We start from the raw sequence: 21026 nt of genomic DNA on the forward strand, positions 1-21026 counted from the left end.
TCTCCCAGCTGCTGGGAACCACTAATCTGCTTTCTCAATAGATTTGCCTATTCTGAATATCTCGTATCAATGAAATTACACAATATGTGGCCCTTTGTGTCTGGCTTCTCTCACTCATGTTTTCAAGGTTAGCCCGTGCTGTAGCATGGGTCAATATTTCATTCCTTTTTGTGGCTAAATAATATTCCATTGTATGGATATATCACATTTTGTTTACCTGTTTATTTGTGGATGGAGATTTGGGTTGTTTCCACTTTTTGGATACATGCTGTGAACATTCATGCATAAATTTTTACTTAAACACCTATTGTCAACTGGGAGACGGGAATTATATACCTACAAGGGGAATCACGGGTCACAGGGTAATTCTATGCTTAACTTGTTGAGAAACCAAGGAACTATTTTCCACAGTGGCTACATCATTTTACATTCCCACCAGTAGTATACAGGGGATCTCATTTCTCTACATCCTCGCAAACACTTGCTACTTTCTGTTTCTTTATGATGGTAATCCTAGTGGCTGTGAAGCAGTAACTAACCCTTGTGGTTTTGATTTGCATTTCCCTCATGATAAATGGTGCAGAGCATCTTCTTATGTGGTTTTTGGTCATTTGTAGATCTTTGGAGAAGTCTATTTAAATCCTTTGTCCATTGTACAAATTGGTCATTTGTAGATCTTTGGAGAAGGCTATTTAAATCCTTTGCCCATTTGTAAAGTGGGTTGTTTTTGTTGTTGACTTATAAGAGTTCTTTTTGCTGAATACTAGATCCTTATCAGATAAATGATCTGCAAATATTTTCTCTCATTCCATGGGTTGTGTTTCACTCCCTTGATAGTGTCTTGATGCACTGAAGTTGTTAAATTTGATGAAGTCTAAATTATCTATTTTTCTTTCTTTTGTTGCTTGTGCTTCTGGTGCCATAATTAAGAAACTACTGCCAGGGCACCTGGGTGGCTCAGTCAGTTAAGCGTCCGACTTCGACTCAGGTCATGACCTCACGATTGGTGACTTCGGGCCCCACATCGGGCTCTGTGCTGACAGCCCAGAACCTGGAGCCTACTTCGGTGTCTGTATCTCCCTTTCTCTCTCTCTCTTTCTCAAAAATGAATAAACATTAAAAAAAAAAAAAAAAGAAAAGAAACCAATGCCAAACCTAAGGTCCTGAAGAGTTACCTCTGTTTTCTTTTTACAGTTTTATAGCTGTATCTTACATTTAGTTTTTTTCCTTTTGAGTTAATTTTTGTATATGGTGTGAGAAAATGGTCCGTTTAACTATTATTGTTTAAAATCTGCTCAAAACACTTTCCAATTCCCCTTCTGATCACAGTCACCTTTTGCCTGAGAAATCTTCCCTGAGTCAATATAGCTCTAATGGAGAGTCTGTAAGAGTACTATGGGATGACATGTAACCAAAATCGAGCCAATCAACGTTTCCCCTGGAATCAAATGTTGATGTTGGGGAAAAGTTCTCCCTGCAGTGGTTTCTACCAGGAAGAAGATATGAATGTGGGGCTTCTGGAAGCCATTCTTCCTGCGACACAGAGAAAACAAATCTATAGGAAGACAACCAGTAGTAGTTAAATCAATACATGGCGCCAGTGCCCTGGCAACACTGGAGGAGCCCTTAAATCCAGCCACACATACAGCCACATAGAGCATCAGAATTCAAAGAGTGACATAAAGCCCTAAAGGCCACCTGGTCCAGTCATACCTGAAAACAGCTGTGCCCATGTATCTCCTGCTTACAAGAGCCAATAAATTTCTTTTTTTACCTGACTCAGGTGAGTTAAGTTTCTGTCACCTGATAGAAGATTTGTGTTGAATCCTCCCTTAGAAAAAATAAGAGTCCCATGCATTTCTTAGGGGTGCGCACAAATTTGGCTATAAACTTCCAAGCACCAATGCAATTGTGAAAATACAGTGAGTTACTGAATTTAATATCCATAAACTAAAATATCTCCCACAGATGGCTGCAAAGAGTACACTGTGTTTGATTCTGTGTGGCAAGAATATATGGGTGATTATTTCCTTCTATTAACTTCTACTTTCATGTTTCCAAAAATGTCAATAAAGAGAAAGGCCTTTGGGAGAGGGGGAAGGGTGGGAGAGTGAAGAACATGGTACAATGTGGTAAAAGTGTCCCTAAGGATGTGGCTCTCAAAGTAGGATTAGGCAACCACTAAGGAACCCCAAGATGCTTTTAATGTATCCACAAAGTCAAACTATTTGCAGAGTAACACTAAGACATCATATGCCTTTTTCATCCTCATTCTCTCATGAGGATACAGCGTTTTCCAGAGGCTATGTGGCATGTGACAACAGACTGAACAAGGACGCAAATATCAGGATCTAGCCATTTTCTAGTAAGCCAGATAGCAAAGAGATAGGCAAAAATGTGAAACAGCGCCTCTCTTCTCACTAATCTTTAGTTAAACAATTATTCTGCATTAAAAACATTATTTGGGGCCACCTGGGTGGCTTAGTCAGTGAAGCATCCAACTTTGGCTCAGGGCATGATATCGCAGTTCATGAATCCGAGTCCCACGTCGGGCTCTGTGCTGACAGCTCAGAGCCTGCAGCCAGCCTGCTTCTGATTCTGTGTCTCCCGCTCTCTGCCCCTCTCCCACTCGTGCTCGGTCTCTGTCTCTCTCCCTCTCTCTCAAAAAAATAAACATTTAAAAATTTTAAAACACAGTTATCTTAACCTAAATTGGGTTCTTTAATGCATTAACAAATATTATAAATGTCTCCATTTGAATTTCTAATATAGCAAATATCAACAGATATCAGCCACAAAAGCTCTTGGGTGCCCTCAGTAATTTTTAAGAATGCCAGGGGTCCTGAAACCAAAAATTTTGAGAACTTTGTCATATTCAGTGGTCAGTTTCATTTCAGTTCCCAAGATGTCACAAATTCTGAAGAAGGCAGAAATGCAGTAAATGTTTCTTTTTAGAAGGTAATGAAAATGTTTCACAACTCTGTGAATGTTAAAAATCACTAAATTGTAGGAGTGCCTAGGTTGCTCAGTTAGTTAAGCGTCCAACTTCGGCTCAGGTCATGATCTCACTGTTCGTGGGTTCAAGCCCCACGTCGAGCTCTGTGCTGACAGCTCAGAGCCTGGAACCTGCTTCGGATTCTGTGTCTCCCTCTCTCTCTGCCCCTCACCCACTCATGTTCTGTCTCTCTCTCTCAAAAATAAATATTAAAAAGAAAATTTTTAATAAAAAATAATAAGCATTAAAAAAATTAAAAATCACTAAATTGTACACTTTCCATGTGTGAATTGTATGGTATGTGAGTAACAACTTTTTTTTAAATGTTATTATTTATTCATTTTTAAGTAATCTCTACACCCAACATGGGGCTCGAACTCACAACCCTGAGATCAAGAGTCGCATGCTCTTCCAACTGAGATTAAGAATCGCTCTTCTGAGTAAAAGCCAGGCACCCCTGTGAATACCAACTTTTTTAAAGCCACTTTATTGAGCTATCAAAGATAAAATGTATAAGGAAAACTCTTCATTTCAACTGATGATAGTCAAGTAAATGAATAACGTGCCTATCACAAATAGGTGTCCTACAAATATAAATGTTATAAACCAGGAACAAGAACCTAATCAATGACAAATGTTTAGGAAAAAAATGAACTGCAATTTCTGTAACAACAAAAAAACAATTTACCTTCCGAGAGTTTTTGACATGATGTATTCTTCTCTTAATTCCTTAGGATAAACTGACTGATCATCTACAGTCAGGTCAAAAAATACAAAAACTAAGGGGGAAAGGGCAGAAATAGGTCTCATTAATTCATTCGATAAAGATAAAATGGTCCTAAAATTTAGTAAACATATGGAATACAAGACAACTGTTTTCAATTACATTTAACACCTAACCCTAAAGGAATTGGTTAGCCAGTTTAACCCCTGTTATGAAACCCAGAGAAACCCATGGACAATGACAGTCAAATCTCATTCTTCAATAGAAATACACAACATCATCTCACGTTAGTGCATGAAATCCATACATATATGCTAATCTTATTCCTCAGTCTCAGAATATTAGTCAACTGCAGCTAATATAAAATACCCATGCAGATTAGCATAAACCCAGAACCAAAAAGCAATCAGTTCGAGCATAGAAAAAAATGTTCTAGACATATAAACATCCCAAAAAAATTAGACCATAGGTCATCACACTAGTATTATTTCTCTTTGCCATTCATAGACCTTTACATGTCTGGCATTTTATAGTGCAAACCATCTTGAACCTGCTTGTAAAGTTAAATAAATAGCATTTCCCCCCAAATCCCCTTTTTCTCCATTATTTGGGTTGTATTCCAGAAAAAGAAAAAAAATAACCCCACTCATTTAAAAATTTAACCATCCACGTGAACCAAGGCTGCAATCAATTATCGACATTTCAATTCTACAAAATCAATAGGAAATTTGCAACTGCCTGCAGTATCTTGAAACAGTAAAATGTGTTAAGACTCTTGAGTTTCTCAGATTTCAGGCAACAGGTTTTGACCTCCCTGGAGTAACCAAGAGTTCTAGTCTCTGGCACAAATCTGAGCCACCTGAGTGTGCTTCATTCCAGGCTGGTCTGCACAAGACAGACACTTGCATAGTGAAGGAAACCTTCCAGCAAACCAACAGTTTCTCTGTGTTCATGGATATTTATGAACCTAGATGTTCCAGTGGCATCTGAGAGTCTGGGAATTTGAGGGGCTCTGGAGGGCTACATCTCACAGATGTCAAGGTCTACTTCAAGAGCTACAAATTCAGTTGTCCATACAAGCCAAGGTCATGTACACAGGGAAGGCTGGGTGGAGGGTGGGACAACATGGAGCAATGAGGACTTGAATGGGGAATACATGCTGTCCATCTAAACCAGAAAGGCTCTACTGAGCACGGCAAATCCTCCAGTTACGGAATTATAGGCTCAGTATGGCCAGGCAGTGCACCTTTTTCAAAGCAATCTAGATTTTGACATTAAAGTACAAATAACAAATGCCTAATAAAATGTCAATGAACTGAATGCCATCTGCAGAGTGCCAGTCTGATCTATTTCAATTAAGGCCACCTTTAGCCCATATAACACATCTGTTCAGAACAGAACAGTTGCCCCGTAGATGGACCAACTACGAAAAGGTGGCACACAGCTGGTCAAGTGAGACAGGCCAAATTTCAGCATTCAGATGTCGCCTGCACCAGGTGTTCTCAAACAGCAAAACCCTATGCAGCTGCCCTGACTATAATTATCAGATTGAAAACAAAATAGTCAGAAATAGGGAAAACTGTCATAAAATGCATTTTAGGATGCCCAGCGTGGCCATCATTCCCAGATGCCAGGCTGAAGACTGACTGCCTAAGAATCACCTAAGCAAGATTTTTTAATTTTTTTTTTAACATTTATTTATTTTTGAGACAGAGAGAGACAGAGCATGAACGGGGGAGGGTCAAAGAGAGAGGGAGACACAGAATCCGAAACAGGCTCCAGGCTCCGAGCAGTCAGCACAGAGCCCGACGCGGGGCTCGAACTCACGGACAGTGAGATCGTGACCTGAGCCGAAGTCGGACGCTTAACCGACTGAGCCACCCAGGCGCCCCTAAGCAAGATTTTTTAAATCCCTGGACCTACTAGACCAGGATCTGTGGGACAGCGTTTGTGAGCATCTAGTTTTTTTTTAAGTTTATTTATTTTGAGAGAGGGAGAGAGCACACACACACACGAGTGGGGGAGAGGCAGAGAGAGAGGGAGAGAGAATCCCAAGCAGGCTCTCCACACTGTCAGCACAGATCCCAGAGTGGGGCTTGAACGCACAAACCAGGAGATCATGACCCGAGTCAAAGTAGGACATTTAACCACTGAGCCACCCAGGCACCCCGTGGAGATCTATTATTTTTAAGTTATTACCCACACACACTCCCTTCCCATTCATTCAACCCTCAGATAGTTTTGTGAAATTCTGCAGGTTTGTTTGTTTTTAATCAAAGAAACAAAAGTATTCCTTTTGTCCAAGGATTTAAAATCACTGTGAGATTACATGTAACTCTTTAGGTTGCTTTAATTCCTTCTGTGCTGAATGACAGCTGTTCATTTTAGATGTGATATTAGTAGTTTTAGGAACGGCTGCTTATAAAATGCTGCGTGATGATGACAATAAACATCAAAACTCTCAGACAATAACCAAGTGGTATCTAAGAAAATAGACAGTTTGGGTTTTTTTTTTTAATGTTTATTTATTTATTTTGAGAGAGAGAGAGAGAGAGAGAGCGCACATGTGTGCACAAAGGGGAGGGGCAGAAAGGGAGAGAGAGAATCCCATGGGGCTCAATCTCATGAACTGTGAGACAATGATCTCAGACAAAATGAAAAGTTGACACTCAACTGACTGAGCCACCCAGGTGCCCCAAGAAGGAAGAAGGTTTAAACTGAGATTCTTACAGAAAAAACCTAATGCCTGGCATATAAACAAACTTCAATAAATATATGTGCAATTAATGAATGGAAGGAACGAAAGGGAAGAATGAGAAAGGAAGGGAAGAAGGAAAGAGGGAGGGAGGGAGAAGAATTAATGGTCTAAAACAACAACTCACTGACATCTAAGACTGATGTGGTACAAACTGGATCAATCAATGAACAATGAAACATCTTAAGCAATATCATCCCATTGACAGCATATAGCCTTAAATAAAACCTATCACAGCAGTTAAACTTTAGAAATTCAATCTTGATAGAAATCTTTCCTAATTTAAGGATGCACCCAGGACTGAGTTGAATCCTGAATACTAACCGTATTACTTTACGTAACTAAACCATACTCGGCAAAGGGCATAAGGTCGATCTTCCCTTTACAGGAGAGGAAAAAAAGATTCAGTAACCAGAAGATAGTAATGTTACCTTTATTACTCCACACTGAAAGTGCAATTTCAGAATTGTTACTCAAAGGAAGGCGTCTTCCTTTCCCTACAAGCTCTCTATTTACAAAGGTTCCATTCCCACTGTGATCTTCTATGTATGCGATGTAAGAGTTTTTGGGACCCATTTCCTAAAACAGAGAACATTTTATTTCAAAGTTTTAACAGTGGGGAGTGACAGTGCTAAGATATCTCACGGTGAAGGACTAGATTACCAATTTTCCCAAACATATGGATTTCTGTCACCTACTCTGAAAATCCGAAAGTGTTTCTTGCTGTAAGTCCGGTATTTATCCGTTCTTTTCAGCAGTGGCTCATCAAAGCAGTATTCGCAGCTCCTATCTCTCCCAAACCAGTAGCTGTCATTAACACACTCTGTAACACAAAAGTATACACCGGAGTGCTGTCGAATTTCATGCATCAAACACCTTTAAAAACTGCTTGTAAAATGTAATTAGAGGAAAATAACCTAAGAAAGCAATCAAGCTTACAGATACCTTTATCAAAACGATATAGGAATAAAAATGAGGGAGGAGGAAAAGAACAATTTTCCAATGAGTTCAATAAATCGTGACTTATACATACCTATGAAATAACAAGCCGTCATTAAAAGTTCTCAAGCAATTATTAATGATTTCAGAAAACACTTAAAATCGAATTAACTTCCTTCTCATGACCCTCCTGAGGCTTCCCATCTTACTTACTATAAAATGTGCACTCCTCCCCATGGCAGGCTAGATGCTCAGGATCCAGCCCCTGCTTCCCTCCCAGCCTCACCTTGCACCGCTCCCCTTGATCACTCTACTTAGTCCCTCTGGTGGCTTCCATTGCCCCATGTCGGGTTCAACCCCCACCTTGTGGCCTTTGCATTCTCTGTTCAAACACAGCTACTTGCATAGTCATCTTGCTTTGTGTCTAGACTCAAACTGTCATCTTCCACTCAGCTTTCTGTATTAGCAGACCCCTACCTCGTCACCCATTATCATGACATCCCGTTTTGTCTCCCTCTAAGTATGGACCATAATTGGAAGTTATCTTGATTATTTATATATTGTCTCCCCACACACCCCTTTTAGAACAAACTCCAGGAGTTTGCCTTGGGTCTCCTGTGTTTTAGTTCCAGCACCAAGGGCAATGAATATAGTAGGCAAGTAAATGTTGATAAAGACAGACCAGGCAAAATGTTAGCACCTCATATCACAAAGTACTAATTTCCCTAATATATGTCAAGTTCCTACAAATAAAAACAAACAATCCAGTAAAAAATGGGTAAAGGATATGAAGAGACAATTTACAAGAGACAGAAATACAAATGGCTCAAACATACGAAAAAATGGCCGAGGTAAAAAAAAAATTTTTTTTAATTTAAAAACCAGGGGAACCTGGTAGAACACGCAACTCTTTTTTTTTCCTTTTTTAATGTTTACTTTTTGAGAGAGCAAGAGACGGAGCGCAAGCAGAGTAGGGACAGAGAGAGAGGGAGACACAGAATCCGAAGCAGGCTCCAAGCTCCAAGCTGTCAGCACAGAGCCCGACAAGGGGCTCAAACTCATGAACCGTGAGATCATGACCTGAGCTGAAGTTGGATGCTTAACCGACTAAACCACAGAGGCACCCCACAGAGCATGCAACTTTTGATCTTGGGATTGTGAGTTCGAGCACCACGTTAGGTGTAGAGACTACTTAAAAATAAAATATTTTTTAAAAATGAATTTTAAAAAATGCATAAACATGTACACATTTAAAAAAAAGACATTTTAAATTTTAATTTTAATTTAATACATTACAATTTCATATTTCAGGGTGCCTGGGTAGCTCAACTGGTTAAGTGTCCGACTCTTGATTTTGGCTCAGGTCATGATCTCACGGGTCATGAGTTCGGGCCCTGCGTCAGGCTCTGCACTAACAGCTTGGAGCCTGCTTGGGACTCTGTGTGTGTGTGTGTGTCTCTCTCTGCCCCTCCCCTACTCACTCCTCTGTCTCTCTGTCTCTGTCTCTCAAAAGAAATTAAACATTAAAAAAAATGTTTTTAAACAATTGTGGCACTTACATATAATGGAATATATATATGTAGATATATATATGCATTTTTTTTAAGTAGGCTCCACACCTGATGTGGAGCTTGAACTCATGACCCTGAGATCAAGAGTCTCATGCTCTACTGACTGAGTTAACCAGGTGCCCCTATCATGGAATATTATTCAGCCATAAAAAATAAATGCTACAACCCATACATGCCACGACATGTATAAACCTTGAAAACATTAGAAGAAGCCAGACACAAAAAAACCATGAGTTGTATGATTACATTTATATGAAATATCCAGAATACTTTAATCCATAGAAATGAAATACAGATTACTGGTTGCCAGGGGCAGGAGGAGAGACAAAAGGGAAGTGACTGCTTAACAGGTGCAGGGTTTTATTTTGGAGTAACAGAAGTGTTTCAGAACTAGACAAAGGTTGTGATGGCACTGAACTGTTCACTTTAAAATGGTTAATCTGGGGCCCCTGGCTGGCTCAGTCAGAAGAGCATGCAATTCTTGATTGTAGGATCATGAGTTTGAGCCCCACACTGGGTGCAGAGATTAATTAAATAAAGAGACTCAGAAAAAAAAAGAAAGAACAATAAAGTGGTTAATTTTACGTCATGTGCATTTCACTGTGAGGTTTTTATTTTTTAGGTTTATTTATTTTGAGAGAGAGAGAGAGAGAGCACACATACTTACGAACCGTGAGATCATAACCTGAGCTGAAATCAAGACTCGGACACTTACCCTACCGAGCCACCCAGGCACCCCACACGTCAATTTTTAAAAATTACATAGACACACATAACTGGCCCAGAAATCCCACTTCTAGGAATTTATCCTATGGATAGAGGCATATGTATTATGAAAGGATATAAGGACAAAACTAAAAAGTTATTCACTATAGCATTATTCTTACAGCAAAAGATTACAAACATCTTAAATCTCCATTAGTAAGGGATAACTTCAAAAAAACTTACATCTATAAAAAGGAATGAGAATCTTTACATTCTGAGATAAGGATATCTAAGATACAATGCTGAGTATTAAATGCCAGTTGCAAGCAATGTGTTGTGAATTATAATTAATCTAAAAATAAAAGGAAAATAAGAATATACAGGCACTTAGCAATATGGCATCATCCATTACAAAGTAAAGCCATGCCGACTCAAAGACCCAGCAATTCAACTCAGTCTCTACCCCACAGACACATCTGCCAATTGACTAAGGAGACAACCACAAGGATGTTCAAGGAGTCTTGCTTACAGGAACAAAAACTGGAAACAACCTAAGTATCTGTTAATAGGGGAAGGAATAAATGAACCATGGTATTTCTACTAGAAATGCAGAACTTCTGCACCAGCTGGGACAAGGAAGGGCATGGAGAATTCATCAGGACACTAACAGTCCAAGGATGGTGGACAGAGACTGTAAGAAGTGGGCCCCTACAAAAGGATCTGTTCTGACCTTTGCTGATCAGGAGAGCCCCCAGGCAGAAGTGTGGAGGAGGGCAGGGAGAACAAGGGAGGAGGCAAGGGGACCAGAAGTTCTCAGAAAGGCAATGAGAGGTATGAATCCAGGGAAGGATGGGTCCATCTTCGCAGTAGGGAAGGGGTGCAGGTGAGAAGGTGTGTAGAGAGAGCAACAGATACACTGGTTTTGGCAAGTGAACTGAAAATTAGGTAAGTTAAAAAAAAAAGAATGAAAGAAAGAAAAAGAAAATTTAGGTAAGCAATTTTCTTTTAGGGATTCTAGACCTCTCTGAAGTTCGAATTCACTGTCCTCCCTCTCAAAGGATCCTATATCACAGACAAAAAAATTAAAATCATCTGGGATAAGTTAACCCATCTCTCCCTTTGATCCCCATTCAGCTCTGACCTTTGGCCTATCATCTTCACCTTTGCTTTAACATCCCCCCCCCCGCCGCCCCATTTTACAGATGAGGATGGTGAGGCTCAGAGAGGTAGCATCACTTGCCTGAGGTCACACAGCTAGATGGTGACAGAGTTAGGACCTGAACCCATGTCTTTCTGACTACAGCACCCCTCACTCTTTCCCAGCTTCAGCCCTTAAGCTACACTCTCACCCTTATTTTCTTCCTACTCAAGTATTTTTAATCTCTTCCTCTACCAGTTTCTCTCATGCTCATTTCAAACAGGAACAAGCCTCCCTTGGGCTCCACACTCCCCTTTGGTTGCTAACTTTCATCACGTTTCTTACAGCATACTTACTTCTTTCTCAATGGCAGGTTAAGGACATGGGTTTAAAGTTGAAAAGTTGTAGGATCAAATCCTGCCTCTACCAACTCTGGGCTATATGACTGTAGACAAGTTAATCAATCAAGTGAGGCTTAGAGCCTCAGTTTGCTCTTCTGTAAAATGGAGGTAAGAATAAAAATATTCTCTCATTAGATTATTTTGAACTTTAAATAAAATAGTCCCAACACTTCACCCAACAAAAAGAAAACGTACATTCTTCTCAAATGCTTATGAAAAATATTCTCCAAGATAGAACATAAGCTAGAGCGAGAAACCTACTCCATGAACATAAAAGAACAGAAATCACACAAAGTATGTTCTCTAATAACAATGTAATGAAATTAGAGCTCAAAAACACAAAGAAATTTAGTAAATTCCCATTTAAGCAGAATTAACTAAAAAAACCAAAGGGACAAAGAAAAAAAATCATTAAGGAAAATTAAGAAATACTTTGAAATGAATGAAATGAGAAAACAACATACCAAAACTTATGGGATGCAGCTTAAACATTTCTTAGGGAAATTTACAGTTGTTAATGTCTAAGTTACAAAATAAAGATTTTATGTCAATAACCTAACATTCCTTAAGACGTTGAAAAAGAGAAGCAAGCAAAATCTAAAACAAGCAGAGGGAAAAAAATAAAAATCAGAGCAGAGGGGCGCCTGGGTGGCTCAGTAGGTTAAGCATCTAACTCATTTCAGCTCAGGTCATGATCTCACAGTCATGAGACTGAGCCCTGCAAGAGGCTCTATGCTGAGCTTGGAACCTGCTTAAGATTCTCTCCCTCTGCCCCTTCCCCATTTGCCCTTTCCCCATTTGCGTACTCTTCCTCTCTCAAAAAAAAAAAAAAAAAAAAAAAATTCAGAGCAGAAATAAATAGAAAATACAAAGATAATTAAGAAAATCAATGAAACTGCGGCTCCTGGGTGGCTCAGTCAGTTGAGCATCCAATTCTTGGTTTCAGCTCAGGTCATGATCTCACAGTCAGAAGATTGAGCCCTGTGTTGGGCTCAACGCCAAGCAGAGCGTGCTTGGATTCTCTCCCTCTCTCTCTGCCCCTCTCCCCACTCACATTCTCTCAAAATAAATAAGTAAACTTTAATTAAAAAAAAAAGAAAAAGAAAAGAAGTTGGGGGGGAGGGCAGGGGAGGCGAGCCTAAGTGGCTCAGTTGGTTGAGCGTCTGACTCTTGATTTTGGCTCAGGTCCTGATCTCACAGTTCATGGTTCAAGCCCAAGCCCAGCGTTGGGTCTGTGTGGACAGTGTGGAGCCTGCCTGGGATTCTCTCTCCTTCTCTCTCTGCCCCTCCCCCACTCATGCTATCTCTGTCTCTGTCAAAATAAATAAATAAATTTTAAAAAATAATAATGAAGCCAAAAGCTGGGTTTTACTTTTAATATTTTATTTTTAAGTAATCTCTATACCCAATGTGGGGCTCGAACCCACAATCCTAAGATCAAGTGTAACATGCTCCACCGACTGAACCAAGCAGTCTAAAAGATAGCTTCATTTTAAATTCTACCAAACATTTAAAGAACTAATACCAATTCCCAAACTCTTCCAAGAAATACAGGAGGAAGGAAACTTCTCAACTCATTCTGAGGCTACTAATACACTTATGCCAAAAGCAAAGACATCAGAAGACAGCAACAGACCAACAGGCCTCAGCAAACCAAATCCAGCAACATGTAAAAGGGATTAGATATGACCAAGTGAGAATTAGCCCAGGAAAACATGGTTGGGTTAGTATCTGAAAAATAATTAATGTAACATGCAATCACAATACAATACAGAACAAAACCACAAGACCATCTCAGTAGACAGAAAAGGCTTTGACAAAATCCAATATCCTTCATGATTCAAAACAATAGTGACAACAATAAAAATAAATGAGGAATAGCAGGGAACTTCTTCACCCTGAGAAAAAGCACTTATTGAACTGCCTATGGCTAACCACATAGTGAAAGCTTCCCCCTTAACATCAAAATAAGACAAGAATATCTGCTCTTACAATGTTTTTTTAAATGTCTATTTATTTATTTTTGAAACACAGCTTGGGGGAGAGACAGAGAGAGAGGGAGAGAATCCCAAGCAGGATCTACACTGTCAGCACAGAGCCCAACACGGGGCTCAATCCCATGAACCGTGAGATCATGACATGAGCTAAAATCAAGGGTCAGACGCTTAGCCAACTGAGCTATCCGGGTGCCCCTACTTTTTATTCATTGTACTAGAGATTCAAACCAGGACACTGAAAGGAAGGAAGGAGAGAAGGAAGGAAGGAAGGAAGGAGGGAAGGAAGGAAGGAAGGAAGGAAGGAAGGAAGGAAGGAAGGAAGGAAGGAAGGAAGGAAGGAAAGAAGAAGGAAAGAAGGAAGGAAAGAAGGAAGGAAGGAGGGAAGGAGCAAATCTATCTCTATTCACAGATAACATAATCTTATGCAGAAAATACTAAAGAACCCACTAAAAACTATTGGATCTAATTAACAAATTCAGCAACATTACAGAATACAAGATTAATATAAAAAAAAAAAAAACCCACTTGTTCACGAGCAATGAACTAACTAACCTAAAATGAAGTTTAAAAATAATTCCTTTTGGGGTGCCTAACTGGCTTAGTTGGTACAGCATGTGACTCTTTAGATTTGGGATCATGAGTTCAAACTCCATGTTGGATGTAGAGTTAAAAAAACATATGTATATTTAAAAATACTAATAAGTACATTTATGATAGCATAAAAAGAATAAAATACTTAGGAATAAATTTAACAAAAGAAGTACAAATCTAATACTATAAAAACTATAAAATATTGCTGAGAAAGAATTTGAAAGACTTTTACAAATGTTCATGGATGGGGTACCCAGGTGACTCAGTCGGTTAAGCATTGACTTTGCCTCAGGTCATGATCTCGAGATTCATGAGCTTGAGCCCCACGTTGGACTCTGTGCTGACAGCTCAGAGCCTGGATCCTGCTTCAGATTCTGTGTCTCCCTCTCTCTCTGCCTCTCTCGCTTGCACTCTGTCTCTCTCTCAAAAATAAACATTAAAAAAAAAAAGTTTTTTTTTTTTTTTTCAACGTTTTAATTATTTTTGGGACAGAGAGAGACAGAGCATGAACGGGGGAGGGGCAGAGAGAGAGGGAGACACAGAGTCAGAAACAGGCTCCAGGCTCTGAGCCATCAGCCCAGAGCCCGACGCGGGGCTCGAACTCACGGACCGCGAGATCGTGACCTGGCTGAAGTCGGACGCTTAACCGACTGCGCCACCCAGGCGCCCCAAAAAAAAAAAAGTTTTAATTAAATAAATAAATAAATAAATAAATCAGCCATACTATTGCAAAGATAGCAAAATGCCCATACTACTGACATACACAATCCCTGCCAAAATTCCAGCTGCCTTCTTTGCAGAAATTAGCAATCTGAAACTAAAATTCTTATGTTAATATGAAGACACAGACTATCCAAAATAATCTTGAAAATGAAGTACAAAGTTGAAAGAGTTACCAATGTTTTGCAATTTCAAAACTTACTCCAAAGCTACCATCATTAAGATGTGATGGTACTAGCATAAGGACAGACATACAGATGAATAGGGAAGAAATGAAGGACCAAAAATAAACCACATTTATAGTCAACTAACTTTGAAAAAGAGTGCCAAAACAGTTCACTGGGAAAAGAATAGTCTGTTCAAGAAATGGTACTAGGACAAGTAGATATCCACATTCAAAACAATAGTTAGAACCCTTACCTCACACCATATACAAAAATCAACTCATTGGGGCGCCTGGGTGGCGCAGTCGGTTAAGCGTCCGACTTCAGCCAGGTCACGATCTCGCGGTCCGTGAGTTCGAGCCCCGCGTCGGGCTCTGGGCTGATGGCTCAGAGCCTGGAGCCTGTTTCCGATTCTGTGTCTCCCTCTCTCTGTGCCCCTCCCCCGTTCATGCTCTGTCTCTCTCTGTCCCAAAAATAAATAAACGTTGAAAAAAAAAAAATTTTAAAAAAAAATCAACTCACACAAAATCAAAGGCTAACTGTAGTAGGAACCATAATTATAAAACTCAAAGAAGAAAGAATAGTAATGAAGCCTTGTAATCTTGGGTTAAGCAATGCCTTCTTAATTATGACACTAAAAGCACAAGTGACAAAAGAGAGAAATTGGCCACAATTCAAGTTTGAAATTAGTGTATCAAAAAACATCATCAAGAAAGCGAAAAAGAAGGGCACCTGGGAGGCTCAGTCAGTTGAGCACCCAGGTCTTGGTTTCAGGTCATGATTTCAGTTCGTGAGTTCAAGCCCCATGTAAGGCTCCGCATTGACAGTGCTGAGTCTGCTTGAAGTTTTCTCTCTCCCTCTCTCTCAAAATAAATAAACAAACTTTAAAAAAAAGATAACAAAAAAGAAACCCAAAGAATGGAAGTAATATTTGCAAAACATATATCTGATAAGGGATTTATATCTAGAACATATAAAGAACACTTACAAATCAGCTATAAAAAGGGGCGCCTGGGTGGCTCAGTTGGTTGGGTGACCGACTTTGGTTCAGGTCATGATCTCACAGTTTGTGAGTTCAAGCCCTGCGTCGGGCTCTGTGCTGACAGCTCAGAGACTGGAGCCTGTTTTGGATTCTGTGTCTCCTCCTCTCTCTACCCTTACCGTGCTCACGCTCTGTGTCTGTCTCTCAATAATAAATAAACGTCAGAGCGCCTGGGTGGCTCAGTCGGTTGGGCGTCCGACTTCGGCTCAGGTCATGATCTCACGGTCTGTGAGTTCAAGCCCCGCGTCCAGCTCAGAGCCTGGAACCTGTTTCGAATTCTGTGTCTCCCTCTTTCTCTGACCCTCCCCTGTTCATGCTCTCTCTCTGTCTCAAAAATAAACGTTTAAGAAAAAAAAAATTTTTAAAAAAAAAAGTTAAAAAAAATTTTTTTTTTAAATCAGCTATAAAAAGATTAAAAATCCAATTAAAAATTAACAAAGGCTCTGAATAGAAATTTCTCCAAAGACTATATAAAATAACCAACAAATACCTAGAAAATGTTCAATTATCATTAGTCATCAGGAAAATGCAAATCAAAACCACAATGAGGGGTGCCTGGGTAGCTCAGTCGGTTAAGTACCTGACTTCAGCTCAGGTCATGATCACAGTTCGTGAGTTCAAGCCCCGCACTAGGCTCTGTGATGGCAGTGCAGAGCCCACTTCAGATCCTCTGTCTCCCTCTCTCTCTGCCCCTCACCCGCTCATGCACACACACACAGTCTCTCTCCCTCTCTCTCTCTCTCAAAAATAAACAAACATTGGGAATGCAAGCTGGTGCAGTCACTCTGGAAAACAGTATGGAGGTTCCTCAAAAAACTAAAAACAGAACTACCCTATGACCCAGCAATTGCACTACTAGGCATTTATCCAAGGGAAACAGGTGTGCTGTTTCGAAGGGACACGTGCACCCCCATGTTTACAGCAGCACTATCAACAATAGCCAAAGTATGGAAAGAGCCCAAAAGATAGATGAATGGATAGAGAAAGTGTGGTATATATATACAATGGAGTATTACTCGGCAATCAAAAAGAATGAAATCTTGCCATTTGCAACTATGTGGATGGAACTGGAGGGTATTATGCTAAGTGAAATTAGTCACAGAAAGACAAAAATCATGACTTCACTCATATGAGGACTTTAAGAAACAAAACATGAACATAAGGGAGGGAAACAAAAATAATACAAAAACAGGGAGGGGGACAAAACAGAAGAGCCTCATAAATATGGAGAACAAACTGACGGTTATGGGAGGGGTTGTGGGAGGGGGGATGGGCTAAATGGGTAAGGGGCACTAAGGAATCTACTACTGAAATCATTGTTGCACTATATGCTAATTTGGATGTAAATTAAAAAAATAATAATAAAACAAGTTTAAAAAAAAGAAGCTAAACTAAAATAAATAAATAGATAAACAAACATTTAGAAACAAAAATAAAATTTAAAAAGCCCAATGAGATCATTTCACACTAGAATGACTATAATTAAAAAGACACATAGTTGGGGCGCCTGGGTGGCGCAGTCGGTTAAGCGTCCGACTTCAGCCAGGTCACGATCTCGCGGTCCGGGAGTTCGAGCTCCGCGTCAGGCTCTGGGCTGATGGCTCAGAGCCTGGAGCCTGTTTCCGATTCTGTGTCTCCCTCTCTCTCTGCCCCTCCCCCATTCATGCTCTGTCTCTCTCTGTCCCAAAAATAAATAAACGTTGAAAAAAAAAATTAAAAAAAAAAAAAAAAGACACATAGTAAGTTGGGGCAAAATGTAGAGAAGTTGGAACCTTCATACACCGCTGGTGGGAATATAGAATGGTGCAGCTGCTGTGGAAAACAGTTTAGTGGTTCCTTAAAATATTAATCATAGAGTCTTCCATGGGAAGCTGTTGAAGTGGGAGTCCCCTAAGCTCATCTCATGTCAGACACAACTAGATAACCCACATTAGTGTAAATAACTCAGAAAGCAGCCCAAAGATTGGCAGAACAGACCCTCCGCAACTAAATGTAGAAAAGAAGTCATACCGATGAGAGTAGGAAGGGCAGAGATGCAGAAGGGAGTCAAACAAACTTGCAGGACTGTCCATGAGGTAGGGACACCGTAGCACAAAGAAAGGAAAGAAACAGACCCTCACACTGGGGAGCATGCATGAGGAAGATGAATCCCTATAACATACTGCTTTGAGTTCTTAAAATCAGCAGCGATTAGCACCTGGAACTTTAAAAAATCAGCAGTCTCCCTGGGAGGGTGAGAAGAAACTGAGTCCTTGCCCTTAAGGAAACAGCACAACAAAGACCATGGCAGAGATACAGCATAGAAGTAGCAATGTGAAAAGTATCTGGGTTACACAGGAAGGACTTTTACTAATCTCAGAACAAATACTGGAGAAGCAGGAATATTTGGGAGACTTCTCTCCAGGAACAGAGGAGCTGATAGGCACCATTTCCCTCCCCCACTCCTTGGCCTACACACAAAAACACCTACAGCTACAGGAACCTGTGTAGCACCAACACTTGGTACCTAGGTTATTAACAGCACCACATTGCCCCAAGTTCTTCTGTGGACACGCCTGCTCCAGCCAGGCCCAGGCTCTAGGTCCCCTCCCACAGCAGACCTACACACACTTTGCTTACACCATGCACCCATGTCCCCCTGCAGACCTGCCACCCTCTAATAGGCCCTAGGCCGGAACCCGTTCAAAGTGGTGCCACAAGCCTGGCAGTGTGCAAGTAGTCCTGACAAGGGCCAGCGCCACTCCAAAGTGACTCCTGCACTAGGGGAGGGAAAGATAATAACCACACACACCAGTCCAACTAGGGCCTCAGCAGTGGGCTGGGAGCAAACATCTGGTCTGACTACAGGCCCCACCCACCACTGAAAGATTCTCAGGGGACAACACATGGAAAGTGACCTGCAGCCTGATGCTACCTCATTTCTGGCGAACGCCTGGTCTGACTCAACTGAATCCCTAGGCGGCCTCAAATTGGCCCACTAACAACACAGGGACCGGTCCCTGCCCACAACAGGCAAAGACAGCCATCACAGATGACTGGAATGAAGGAAAAATTAGCTCAACCGCAACAGTAGGGTACAGGAAACACACATATGAGACACCCTGAAGCTTCAGGTTCTGTGAACAAGGAACACTGCATTGCAGAGCACTACATGACCTCTTCTTCCTAAATCCATTACTTTCAAGAGCAGAAGATGTAGCTGACTTTCCTAATACATAGAAACATACACAGTGAGTCGAACAAAATGAGGAGACAGATGAATACTTTCCAAATGAAAGAACAGGACAAAGTCACAGCAGAAGAGCTAATTGCAACAAACACAAGTAATATACTTGATAGAGAATTTAAAGTAATGATTGGGGCACTCGGGTGGCTCAGTCAGTTAAGCCTCTGACTCTTGATTTCAGCTCAGGTCAAGATCTCACAGTTCATGAGTTTGCGCCCCACACGGGGCTCTGTGCTGACAGCATGGAGCCTGCTTAGGATTCTCTCTCTTCCTCTCTCTCTCAGTCCTTCCCCCGCTTGCACACTCTCTCAAAATAAATAAACTTAAAATAATAATAATAAAAATAATGATCAAAGAACAGAGGACCTCATGAGAACCTTAACAAAGATATGGAAAATATAGAAAAGATCCAATCAGAGATGAAGAACTCAATAACTGAAATTAAAAATACACTTAGAGGGGGCGCCTGGGTGGCGCAGTCGGTTAAGCATCCGACTTCAGCCAGGTCACGATCTCGCGGTCCGGGAGTTCGAGCCCCGCGTCAGGCTCTGGGCTGATGGCTCGGAGCCTGGAGCCTGTTTCCAATTCTGTGTCTCCCTCTCTCTCTGCCCCTCCCCCGTTCATGCTCTGTCTCTCTCTGTCCCAAAAATAAATAAATGTTGAAAAAAAATTAAAAAAAAAATACACTTAGAGGGAATAAATAGCAGACTAGAGGAAGTAAAAAAAATGGATCAACGACTTGGAGGACAGTGTAATGGAAAGCAATCAAACTGCACAGGAGAGAGAAAAATAATAATTATAAATGAAAGAAGACTTAGGGAACTCAGCAAGACCGTCAAGTGTAATAACATTCACATTGTAGGGATCCCAGAAGGACAAGAGAAAAGGGAGAAAAAGAGAGAGAAAATTTATTTGAAAAATTAACAGCTGAAAACTTCCCTAATCTGGGGAAGAAAACAGTCACCCAGATGAAGAAGGCACAAAGAGCCCCCAACAAAATCAACCCAAGGACTTCCTCACCAAGACACAGCAATTATAAGGACAAAAAGTAGTGGGCACATGGATGGCTCAGTAGGTTAAGAATTCGACTCTTAATTTCAGCTGAGGTCATGATCTCATGGTTCATGAGATTGAATCCCGTGTCAGCTGTGAGCTGACACTACAAAACCCACTTGAGATTCTCTCCCTCTCTCTCTGCCCATTACCCACTTGCACACACAAGCTCTTTCTCTCTCAAAATGAGTAAATAAATGTTAAAAAAAAAAAAAAAGGACAAGAAGTAGTGATAACCAGAGAATTTTAAAAGCAGTAAGAGAGAAGAAAACAGTTACATACAAGGGAAACCCATATGGCTAATAGCTGATTTTTCACCAGAAACCTAACAGGCCAGAGGGGAATGACATGACATATTCAAAGTGCTGAAACAAGAAAACCTGCAGCAAAGAATACTCTAACAAGTCTAGGATTCAGAATAGAACAGATTGTTTCTCAAACAAAAGTTAAGGAATACATGACCATTAAACCACCCCCAAGAAATGTTAAAAGGGACTTTGAGTAGAAAGGAAAGGTCATAGGGGCGCCTGGGTGGCGCAGTCGGTTAAGCGTCCGACTTCAGCCAGGTCACGATCTCGCGGTCCGGGAGTTCGAGCCCCGCGTCGGGCTCTGGGCTGATGGCTCAGAGCCTGGAGCCTGTTTCCAGTTCTGTGTCTCCCTCTCTCTCTGCCCCTCCCCCGTTCATGCTCTGTCTCTCTCTGTCCCAAAAATAAACGTTGAAAAGAAAAAAAAAAAAAAAAAAAAAGAAAGGAAAGGTCATAAGCAGACCACAGGCAAAGTAAGAAAAGTAAAAAGCACAAAAGCAGTAAAATTAAGTACGACAAAACCTTGGATTGCATGTAACTGGTTCTGTGAGTGTTCCACAAGACGAGCAAACATTTCTAATAAATTTTAACTTGATAAACAAGTGATGTATTGCAAGAGTAGTACGTGTATGAGTAGTATGTAACACCAAATGTCACATGATAACAACTGAGCCAATGGTTCTTGAAATTTGCTTTGATA

General features: G+C 40.6%; 1 protein-coding gene across 5 annotated transcripts in view; it reads right to left on the reverse strand.

Moving 5' to 3' along the window:
* The window catches only part of CHEK2 (checkpoint kinase 2), a 48569-nt gene that overhangs the window by 20253 nt on the left and 7290 nt on the right, over window positions 1–21026 (reverse strand). For 3 of the 5 annotated variants that reach the window (XM_030336086.1, XM_030336083.2, XM_032595383.1), the window contains 3 exons: window positions 7173–7297; window positions 6906–7053; window positions 3684–3774 (listed from right to left, as the gene is read on the reverse strand). In XM_030336086.1, the coding sequence (XP_030191946.1) occupies window positions 3684–3774; window positions 6906–7053; window positions 7173–7297 (364 nt within the window). Of the gene's footprint in view, window positions 1–3683; window positions 3775–6905; window positions 7054–7172; window positions 7298–11183; window positions 11495–21026 lie in introns of those variants that run through there. The other 2 variants (XM_030336089.2, XM_032595382.1) reach the window with 2 other exon arrangements.

Source organism: Lynx canadensis, chromosome D3, assembly GCF_007474595.2.
Source record: "Lynx canadensis isolate LIC74 chromosome D3, mLynCan4.pri.v2, whole genome shotgun sequence".
NCBI classification, from domain to species: domain Eukaryota; kingdom Metazoa; phylum Chordata; class Mammalia; order Carnivora; family Felidae; genus Lynx; species Lynx canadensis.